General features: G+C 47.8%; 1 protein-coding gene across 1 annotated transcript; it reads right to left on the bottom strand.

The window, feature by feature from the left end:
- Positions 1-372: 372 nt before the first annotated feature.
- Positions 373-5,978, bottom strand: LOC148213873 (uncharacterized). Its single transcript, XM_088130521.1, has 5 exons — positions 2,508-5,978; positions 1,055-2,183; positions 824-943; positions 610-718; positions 373-482 (listed from the first exon to the last, which is right to left on the bottom strand). The coding sequence occupies exons 2-5, from the start codon at positions 1,088-1,090 to the stop codon at positions 373-375; spliced, it is 375 nt and encodes a 124-aa protein (XP_087986647.1). The 5' UTR covers positions 1,091-2,183; positions 2,508-5,978.
- Positions 5,979-11,220: the final 5,242 nt, after the last annotated feature.

Raw genomic sequence — 11,220 nt, 5'->3', positions numbered from 1 at the left:
TTGTTCCCCAGCTTCCCTCACCAGTCCAGCAGGTGGAAAGGCCTTCATACTCAGGGGGGTATCGTTGCTGCCTTAAGCTTGCCACCAAGTGCCGGAGGGCAGCCACCAGCCCATCTGGAGGGAGAAGCCTTTTTCCACCAAACCTTTCGTAAAATAGGGGACTTGCCTGACTGCAGGGTCCTGCTCCCCAAGCAACCTGTGCACATCTGCAAAAATAAACATTAGACCAGAGTTTCAAAATGCATCCTGTATATAACTCCTTCCTTCCTTCCTTCCTTCCTTCCTTCCTTCCTTCCTTCCTTCCTTCCTTCCTTCCTTCCTTCCTTCCTTCCTTCCTTCCTTCCTTCCTTCCTTCCTTCCTTCTCTACACTGCTAACCCAAAGCTGTTCCTCTTTTCACTTTGTGCAGGCATTGCTTACAAGCAAGGTAGATGGGAACCATCCCTCCAGTGACGAGGCTGCCGTTCTGATGAAGCAGGTGACCTATAGAGGAAAGGAGGGAGAAAAATACACCACCGACCCTTTGAAAGCTGACTTCTTAACTGAATGTATCCGTAAACCCAGAATGGCCTGCGGCTTTCATCCCAGGGGAAACAAGAAGCTCCGTTACCAATGAACATAGCAGCTGTTCTCCTCACTGAAGCCTGCTTGCTCTTACAGTACAAAAGGCAGGTGAACACTTCCAGCTCCAACAGCCCCTCTGACATGGCGAACCGAATCTAGGAGAAGAGGCAGAAAGACAGGTGGGAGATCCCCAAGTGGTCCATATGCCACCCCTGCCTCTCACCCCTAGAGGGGAATGGAAGCCAGAGAAGAGCTCCTACCAGGCTCTTGGCGATCTGATGGAGTAGCTCCTGCAGGGTGTGCGTCCCCCTCGCCAGGAGGGTGCCCCTGAGGTGCCAGTGGAGAGCTTCAGCCAGGTACCGCACAGTATCCTTTGCTGCCTGCAAAAGAAAAAAAGAGAAAAAAGCTGATTCCGTTCTTCTCCTGTTTTCCTTCAGTCAGTCAGGTAGCCAAGGTGCAACCCTCTTTGCCCAAGTGAGCTCTGCCCTCACCTCTGCCACCTTCTCCTCAACGTCGTCCACGTGCATCAACACTGCCACGAAGGTGTGGATGGTGGTTGTCCCCTCGAGATCTTTCCAGTGCTGCAGAAGAGGCCAGATCTGTTTCAGGGCTGCCGATCGGATAATTGCCGCCTCTTACAAAGGAAAAAGAAAAGGAAAAGGAAAAGGAAAAGGAAAAGGATCTCCTGTAGCCTGGCAGTTAAGGTTTCCATTGACTTTCTCCTCCCCTCCCAAGGAAGGAGAAGCTGAGGACTCACGTGGTGGAAGAGCGAGTGGTACTGGGCAGCCAAGGAGGCATTCAGGGGAGTCCAGACATCCTCCACTGTCTGGAGGCCGAGCTGCTTGGCCAAGCCCAAGAACTCCAAGGTGATGGCAGGACTGGAACTGCCGAGCCCACTCAGGACTGCCTGGCAGAGCTCCTCGGGGCTCATAATCTGCAGAGAAAATGGGAGATCTGAAAGACTTTCCCCCAGTGAAAGACAGATGACAACCCTGCCCTTTTCTGATCACCGCTGGGGATCTTAGCTAGCAATGTCTTCTTAAATGAGCAAGACCAAACTGAAGAGGGAATGTGACAGCAGCAAGCCGTCACCGCTCCAAGACTGAGTAAAAGGAAGATACACCACCTCCCCACCTGCTTGGGCAGCATCCAATGAACTGAAGGAGATTGGTGGAAAGGTGACACTTTCAGAACCAGGACCTCATGGGACGTGTCTCCTCCTCAAATTGAGAGTGGTGTAAGGAGGAGGAGCACAACAGTTCCTCGTGGCGGTCCCCACCCTCCCCCAGAAATGTCAGAACTGAGGGCTCTTTTCCTTATGATCTGTCTTTCCATCTATCTCACCACTCATTTCCCTGAGAAGTGCATGACACAGAGGGAAAAAGTCTCGGACTGGATCTTGCCTGGACTAGAGGGTTACATCCCCTCCTGCGGTAGAGAAGCTCCGCATTTGTCTATACCCTGTGGGCAAGGGCCACTTGCCACCTTGTAGTTCTCGCACAGATGGAGAAGCCCCTTCCTACTCAGCTGGCGAACGGTCAGGCTGGGGTGTTTCAGTCAAGCCGTTAGGAGCTTCCAGGTCTTCTCCACGGGGGCTTTGCTCTTGTTGTTAGTCAGCAGCTGAAAGAGAGCAGAGAAGTAGAAGGCCCGTCAGTGGCTGGACGAGGAAAGAGAGGGAGTCAGCTTCACTGGGGAGAAGGTGCCCAAAAGTATGCCAGGAAAAATGCTTCCCCTTGCTCTTTGGAGAAGCAGGAACATGCCTCTAGGCTCTCCTTTAGCTGCAGGGAAAGCAAGAGAGATCACTTTTGGATCTACATCCTTCTCAGTGGGACCTAAAGGTGGCCGGGGCTGACTCTGGCTTTCTCCTCCGCATCACCCTTGTCAGCCAACTCCCATTGCCCCTTTGGGTCAGAATCCTACAGAATAAAGTGGGGATTTTCCTACCTGAACAAAGAAGGCCACAGCTGCAACTGAATGCTCCTTTGCCTCTTCCTTCTCCAAGACAGAAGGCAGATGTCTCTGGAAGCTACACGTGGCTACTGCACAGATGGAGAAGACCCATCTTGGTCAGCTGGCGAACGGTCAGGCTAGGCTGTTCCAGCCAGGCCATTAGGAGTTTTCATATCTTCTCCACAGGGGCTTGGCTCTTGTCATTAGTCAGCCGCTGAAAGAGAGCAGAGAAGTAGAAGGCCTGTGAGTGGCTGGAGAAGAAAAGAGAAGGAGTCAGCTTCACTGGGGAGAAGGTGCCCAAAAGGTCCCCAGGAAAGATGCTTCTGCCTTGCTCTTTGGAGCAGCAGAAACATGGCTCTCCTTTAGCTGTAGGGAAAGCAAGAGGGATCACTTTTGCAGCTTGAACCCTCTCAATGGGAATTAAAGCCCCATTCAAGTTTTAACTTTCTCCTATGCATCACCCCTGTCACGCCACTTCCATTGCCTCCTTGGCTCAGCATCCTACAGAATAAAGTGAGGATTTTCCTATCTTAACAAAGAAGGCCACCGGTGCAGCTGAATGCTCCTTTGCCTCTTCCTTCTCCAGGACAGAAGCCAGATGTCTCTGGAGGCTGCACGTAGCAGAGGAGGAGGTCTTGATGAGGTCCCTGCAACACAGCAAGGCGCCTTTGAAAAAAAGCCGTCGGCAGACAGGCCAAGCTGGGCTTAAAGAGCAGAAGAAAGGTTCTCTTTGGGGAGAAAAGGGGTCCTTTGCCCTCTGACTTACGTCACCAAGATGGCCACGCCATGGAGGCAGCAGCTGGGGCGGCACAACATCTCCCTGCTGGTCTCATCCAGGAACAGGTGTGCCACCTTGGCTAGCAGCACCTGGATGATGTCAACTGTCTCCCTGCACAGGAAAGAAGGGCAGAGTCACCAAGGCACGATCCCATAGTCTAAGGGCCGAAGAAATGCTTTGTGCTATGCCCACAGGGAAGCTTCCCTCCCCAGGTTCTTTCCCTCCTTTCCCTGGAATGCCACAAAAACAGCAAATAGGGGAGATAGCTCTAGGGGAACCTTTCTTCTTCCTTGCAGTTGGCCACCGCTCCCTCCACCCCACCCCAACAGCATTTGGAAACCTCAAGAAGGCCAGAGATTCCATTTTCTTCCGTTTCCTTAAAGCTTATGGACAGACCTCACGAGAAAAGCCAGGCGCCTAAGCTAGGAGCACTGTGTGTGTGAGAGCTTTTTTCCTGGACTGGGGGGCTATGCAATGCCATGGCCTATCTGAGGGGAGGCCTTGCGGGGCCACAGAGTCACTGCCGTACCAGAAATGCTGCTTGGGTGTGCGAAGGGAAAAGGAGGAGGAACTCAGAAGCCCAAGAAGGAGAAGGAGGTTTCTCCTTCCCAGTGCCATTGCTTACTCTAGAGGCGAAAGGTCCCCTTCATGGGCCGATGTATTCTGCTGCCTGGCGCTTTTGATGATGACATCCACCAGGCAGAGCAGAACGTCGGGAAACCAAGCCTCCAGCCCAGCACCACAGGACGCTCCCCAGACCGGATGATCCACCCTATGAGCCTTATTCCTCTGGCCTGAGGAGAGAAGGAGAGTCTGCCTCACCAAGAGAGCTCCTAAGGCAAGTTGGCTAATGGAGCCAACCCTGCCTCTTGGTAGAATCGCTCTCTCTGCCAACCTCACCACCCAAACTTTCCTTACCAAGCTCCTTCCCAACTGGATTCAAGAAGTGCCTTCACATTGGCCTGCGGGGAGCCCACAGACACAGCTGACCCCATGAGGGAGAGGTTGAAGTCTGCACGTACAAGACCACCTCCTTTTGAGCTATACCCCTACCGTCGCTGCAGGAAGAGGATGGCTGGACTCTTCCTCTCCTCCTTGATGTGGCCAAGGGATCTCCTTCACCTTGGCCAGGAGGAGGGACAGGACCATATCTCCGCTGCAGTACGGCGAGGCGACCATGGGCCATAGCAGCTCGCCGCAGGTGCTGGAAAGAAAATCAGGAGGAGACCACGTTGGACCCTTCTGTCCATCCCAGGTACACAGGGAGAAATACGGAAGGGTCGGCCTGATGTTGGAAGGGTCGGCCTGGAATTCAAGGGAGAAAGAACCTACACCCCTGCCTACCTCCACGGGAGCTCTAAGAGGCGGTACGTGGCCAGTTCCAGGTTCTTCTGGGCCACGACATCTATGGAGGGAAGGACCTGGCTCTCTCCAAGGGAGGAGGTAGAGGCCAGGTGGAAGATTTTATTCAGCTCTTCCTGCATGCGCAAGGGAGAAAGAAAGAGGAAATGGAAGGGGATGGCGAGAGGCCAATTCCTCCACGTGACGGCCGAAGTGGAGGTTCCAGGAATAGGTCCGTCTCTGGGGAAGCCTTCAGTTTAACCCTGGGTGTCACACCTTACCCAACAACTGCAAGGAGGCTGTCTCAGTCCAATCCCAGGTTCTAGCAGACTTTTTTCTGGGGACCTGCTGTTGAGCAGAGAGATACAGGATGATTAGACCTAGATAAAGGGTCAGTTTGTGGAAAGGGAGTTATCTCTAACTAACGTTCTGGAGGAGGACAGAGGAGTAAAGCTCAGATAGAACTGTGCAGGATCCAGCCAAGGGCCCCTCTGTTCCCTGGACAGGTCTCTTTGCCATCAACTGGTCAAGTGACATTTTGTCTCACTCCCACAGCACACCAGCTTCCCCGGAGGTCCTTCACTCTACTGTGAGAAGAGACAAGAGAAGCGTTTCTATCCACAATAGCCACCATCTCGCAAGGCTTCCAGCAAACACTGTTTTAAAGAAATGAGTGGAAAAAACCCAATGTCTTTCCGCCGTGAGCTCTAGGGAAGGGTAGCAGTTCTTCAATGATTCTACAGCCAAAAATAGGGCACCTCTCCAAAATGAGACTCGGGTCCCAGGCCTCGATCTTCATGCGTGCATCCCATAGAAATCTATCCCTCCCCTCTGCAGGCATTACTCTGCAGGCATTACTCGTAGCCTAATTTATTCAGACAGTACTACAGCCCTCTTCTTGGGGGCTTCAGACTCCCTCAGCTGAGAGCAGTACCTTGCCTGATTGGGAACGGTCTCCACATCTTCCAGGTTGTGGGTTCCGGACGTGCGCTGGGCTTGCATCTTGACCTGCAAATGACATTCATTCACGTAGTGGCAAATATTGCAAGACTTCTCTTTCATCTTGACTGAACAAAATGTTTGACGCTCAGCTCAGTGGCCTTTTGTCACTGTTGTGAAATGGCTTAAATACACCAGGAATTTGTGACGCGATACAAGTATTAAAGCAATTTATTTTTTCCAATGACAGAATCACTATATTTGGACAAAATTCTGTTATCGCTTAGAGAAGAGAAAATAAAGTACCGTGGTATATTAGCATGGCCATCCCTGTCTTCCTTTTTGTAAAATCACCAACTTAAACCCTTCTTAACTAGTAGTTAATTCTTAGTCTAACCCTAATTCTTATTCTATCCTCTTCCAAATCATTGTATTCCTTGTAAAAATGCAGTGTTGGCCTCAATCGTCTTAAATTCAGTAAGAATATATTTTCTCCTGCTAGAAGTACCTAGAAACCTCACATTATTATTTCACAGCTTTAAAAGACATACAGATTCAAAGATTTATATATGTCCATAGGAAATATTAAAAATACAATAGTGATATATACACATTTAAAAAGGATGAATGAGAAAACCAGTTGGAAACAGTAACAATTACTAATGTAATTGTCATTTGAACAACCCATCAATGTCTGTTAGAGAACATGGTAGGAAGGAAGGAAGGAAGGAAGGAAGGAAGGAAGGAAGGAAGGAAGGAAGGAAGGAAGGAAGGAAGGAAGGAAGGAGAGACTGACTGACTGACTGACTGACTGACTGACTGACTGACTGACTGACTGACTGACTGACTTTGTCCGTCCATGGGGAAAAAGCACAGCCAGACCTACAAAAGAGACAAAAGCAGTCTAGAGAAAAAAAGTATAATAAAAAGGAAAAAGGAAACAAAAATGTAATATCCCTTTCTAATTGGATAATCCTAAGAAGGCTGCTCCAAAGCCTTCTGCCTTCCAGGTTATTTGATTTAAATATGGATATTTTTATTTTATTTTATTTTATTCAATTTATTCAGCCACCTAATTGTGAGCAAGTCAAGATGACATACAGAACAGATTTCAAAACAAATGGTAAAAACTCAGGTAACTTAGAACGCATCCAAGTGATTTCATCAATCAGATGCCAAGAATATGTCTTACAACAGCCCTTAAGATGATGAAGGAGATGCACATCTCTTTAGACGAAAATGAGGCAAAAACAAGGGCGAAAAGTTCTATAGTTGACCAAACAGTCTGATTCACCTGAAGTCCTCAGACCAATCCCAGATATGATAGGACACCATTTTATTGTCACTGGAGAGGTAGAAAATGGTTTTTGTGTAAGTGCTTGTTTGTTTTTTAATCCAATGTATAGAGCCACCCATTGACCATTCCAGGCAGCTTACAATAAAAACAACCAATAAAGAAAACCCAATAAGATGGCCAACCCAGAATAAAAATAACCTGAACCAAAAAGACAAGATTCAACCATACAACACCTCATCCCAGGGCCTGGGGGAAGAGACATTTCCCCAAGACTCACTTAAAGAATGACAGGTTGGGCGACACAAATTTCGGGGGGGGGGGGGCGGGATCCCAGTCCAGAGGGGAGATGCCACAACAGAGAAGCCATGCTTCCTGGTGGGACCTGTTAGATTACATTGTTTGAAGGATGGGATCCAAAGCATTTCAACTCTGCCAGATCTTACAGGGTGGGCAGACAGAATGGGAGAAAGAGAGTCCTTCAAGTAACCAAGTTCTATGGCATAAAGGGCTTAGTGGCTCAACACCAGCACTTTGAATTAGATCCAGAAGCTCATCAGTAGGTAGTGTCCCTCCGGCAGTATCCTGATACCAGGAGAGCCAAAAATTCCCTGGCACTCTGTTTTGTCAGGGTTGAGTTTAAGCCTGTTTCTCGCCATCTAGATCTTCACCGCCTCTAGGCATTGGAACATTTAGCATCCATGAAGTGTTGATGTTCCATATTTACACTGATTCTTACAAGATGGATTTCTTACTTCAGATATTGTTCAAAGTTCCCAATTCCTACTTACCAAAGTACACTCAAGATAGCTTTGGAGGAAAGGAAAGCCTTTAGCGATCTGTGTTTCCTCAAAGCATCTTCAAAGTGCTACCTTGCCATACTTCAGCTGGCAAAAATCTATACTGGAGTAAAATTTGCTCTCCCCCCTTGCTGGTCCCTATCCTACTACAGGCATGATTCCACCCAGTAGTGATGCCTTTATTCATTGTGAATAGGGCCTGTTCTAGAAAAGGAGGGATGGATTCCCCTAGGTCCTTTCTTTTCCCTTTAACCTTCGAGCGAGAAAACCTTCATCCATCACTTTCCTTAGGATAAGGTGGGGCAGGGGAGCAGTGGCATCTGCCAGGGGAGAGGGGGAAGGGGGAGTAGGATGACCAAAGCAGTGTTGTGCTGTTGTAATTTGAGTCCCATATCTTTTCTACTTGCATTGTGACCCAGCCCCACACCCCAAAGGGGCAGAGCTTGTGGCATGATGCTGCTTTCATCATTTTGGTTATAGCAACCAGAGTCTGTGGACACCATGGAGGGGAGGGGAGAGTGGGCAAATAAGGCACAATGGTATACTGGGGTCAGATGTCTGGATGCAAGTATACAATAATAGCAATATTTCCTGACAAGTGCATTGTGCAATTATTCCTTTCTTCCCTCCCCATGGATTTTGGGGTAAAGGCAAGCAAAGATGCAGTGGGAAAACAAGGAAATTACAACTGGAAGATAGCAACAGAAGAACCCCAAGTAAATTTTTGTATTACACAAGGTGATTGCAGAATAAAAATTAAGATAGTGAATAGGACACCGTCCATTTGGATACTGAAGATTTCATTTAAGAAGCAGCCACAGATGTTTTTCTCTCAAATTCAGCACATAGCAAAATTTGACATTTTAGAGGGGACATTAGGCAGAAATATTGAGAAGCTTTACATTATATTTATTAACTGTTATTCACAAATGTATGCACGTGGGATTTGTTTTTACAAACATTTCTGGCGCACTGAAAGTATCTCCTTTTTTCAGCAATGTATGTGAGTTATTCCACATTGATCATAAAAGTTTGAATGGCTTCTCTCATTTCTTGGAGCGTCCATAAACATACCTAGTATGGCTGTTTCTTTCTAAGATGGCTCTGAGCCTTGGAATTTAATCCTATTAAATAAGCTGTACCTAAAAGTCCTCTTTCTCCTTCGAAGGATAACTTCTCTTCAGAAATCAAATGGTACTCAGAAAGCTAGGTACTCTAAATCAAAGAAATGAAGCCTACAACCATAGCTCCCTTGCTGAATTTGAAGACCTTGGTCCATGTAAGGAAGCAGTCCCCCATATCTTGGGAACGTACGCACCACACACCTCAACTTCTTTGCATATGTAGCCTGGAAAGGACTTCAAAGCAGCAGGTTCTGAAACTGCTCTGGTTGTCTCTCTGCTCCCGTGGGAACTATCGTTGGAGCACTGACTTTGGGGAGGATGACCTTCACCCTCAGCACACCTTGTATGAGGAGGCACCTCTGTATTGTAAACCCATCTGCCAGTTGCTTCTGTGGAGAAGATAGCAGAAGGATCTCATCTGCATTTCTCAATTGTACTAAAGATAAATGTGAAGAACCCAGCAGGCACCGTCTGCAGCACTCATCCGATCAGGTCTCACAGACAACTCTTCTTGAGTACTGGAAGGCTGCTTCTGTACCCAGAGACTGCTGAGAGTATAGAAGAAGTAGGGTGTCTTCATGGCATGCATTCTTGGCTGCTACCTGCTTTCCCAAGCAACCTAGAGCAATCCTCTGGAGTAATTTTTTCTAGAGGATTGAGACGGATGGTAGGGACTCAGTCCTCCTCTTTTAGGAGCGCCATGCTTTTGGAGGTTATAAAGCCCCCTTCCATTCTCCACAATAAGCATACCGACATTTGCCCAGCCAGACTTGTAGCGTAGTGCTACATGTCCCAGGAGACACTGCACCAAACTGGAAGAGGAAGGACGTAGGAGGGGAGCAGGGAAGGAGACCAAGTGGAAGACTCCAGAGATCAGTCAGAGCACAGTACTCTTTTCTAAAGGGGCGGTGGGGGGCTGGGCCCGACAGGCTTTCAAAGATTGTGCAGCACAAATTGTAGCTGTGGTTCATATATATAACAGCATTGAAAAACTGACGCTTCCACAGTTTCTTTAAATTTTGATCACAATAATCTATATCCTGTTAACAATCATTTAACTTAAGGAATTAAAAAAAACTTTGAAACAGCTTACTGGCTGTATTAAAGTATGTTTTTAAATCCTTACACTTAAATGATTGTTAAAGATTCACAAGTAATCTTGTTTAGGTTTTTGTACATTCAATACTTATTCTTCTAAAACAGTTAAGTTTCTTCTATTTGATTTTAATCCATTAATGAGGGACAAACTTTACTGGTTATAGTTGTAAACACAGGAATTGACATCCATGTTTGAAATTTGGTCTTTTTTCACAGTTGTCCATACTTAGCTAAACGTTGGGTTATAACCCTACAAACATGAAGATGTTGAAAGCAGAAAAGTTGCCCTCCAGGCATTGGTACTTTTGGGCTGGATCCTGGAGGTCACCTTGGATAAGCACAGGTGACACACGAACCGCCAAAGAGTGAGGTAAATTATCACAGCAACCAACTGCCAAGGACCAAGTGCCAGCCCCAGACCTGCCTCCCAAGGGACTGGCAGAGAGAGCAGCCCTGACCTCTCTTCCTTCTCCTGAGAGACTAGCCTGAAGAGGCCATAGCTAAAGATGAGGCAGGGACCTAAGCAGAGAGGACAAAAAGCCAGGGATCTTGTCTAAAAGACCTCCTCCTTTTGGGGAGGGAGATAAGGAAACAGGTCGTTAAGGAAACAAAGGGAAAAATGTCACCTGAACCAGACAAAGGAAGTTGAGCCTGAGCGCATGGAACCGCTCCCCCCCCCATCCCATCAACAGCTACCACCCTTGTAAATTTAGAAGGCAAAAGTAGCTGCCAGTCTTGTGAATCCCCACAGCAAGGACTTTGGGGGATAAAGGGGGTCCTGAATCCCGCCCACATTTTAAGTCATCTTTGGATCCAGACTTGGCGGCTTCCTTCCCTCTAGCTACTGCCTCGCAGCCTGGTTGAGAAGGATGTGGGTGAGTGTCGGTGAGTGTCTGTGCATGTGTGAGAAAGAGCAAATGTACATTGTAACCAGTGAAGTTTTGCTGTCACTTTAAATTCACCGAGTCTCCGTGTATTCCAAAGAACCTGTTCTGCCTCCGTGTTTGGTTGGAAGTGATTGTACGTGTCCCTAATTATTGCCTGGCTGTTGACCAGGACTGTGCGTCTTGTCTGCTCTAGCTGCCCTTATTTGGAAAACCCAGGTAGAAAGCAAGGGGGAGCTTACAAGATCCACACGCCTCAACAGGCTGCGATGGGTGAGAGAGTGACCATAAGCCGAACCTGGGAGCGCCTGTAACACTCCACTCTTACTAGTAGTTCAACCCCAATATTCTTGCTGACTTTTACAACATTTTTACCCTTCGATCAGAGGCAGACCGATGAAGAAACAGAATGGAGTGAACCCATGAAATAACCAAAGCAACATGGTCAA

The sequence above is a fragment of the Python bivittatus genome, unplaced genomic scaffold (assembly GCF_059951505.1).
Source record: "Python bivittatus isolate LINGU-HERP-01145 unplaced genomic scaffold, Pbiv_v1 ctg000850_np1212, whole genome shotgun sequence".
In the NCBI taxonomy this organism is placed as follows: domain Eukaryota; kingdom Metazoa; phylum Chordata; class Lepidosauria; order Squamata; family Pythonidae; genus Python; species Python bivittatus.
This window is presented reverse-complemented; position numbering and strand designations above follow the sequence as displayed.

What these genes read in the sequence shown, in the direction of transcription:
- LOC148213873 (XM_088130521.1), bottom strand. Translation starts at nt 1,090, where the DNA reads ATGCACGTGGACGACGTTGAGGAGAAGGTGGCAGAG. An exon ending in TTGAGGAGAAGGTGGCAGAG is followed by an intron (nt 944 to 1,054) that starts GTGAGGGCAGAG and finishes TTTCTTTTGCAG; the next exon opens with GCAGCAAAGGATACTGTGCG. An exon ending in ATCAGATCGCCAAGAGCCTG is followed by an intron (nt 719 to 823) that starts GTAGGAGCTCTT and finishes CTCTTCTCCTAG; the next exon opens with ATTCGGTTCGCCATGTCAGA.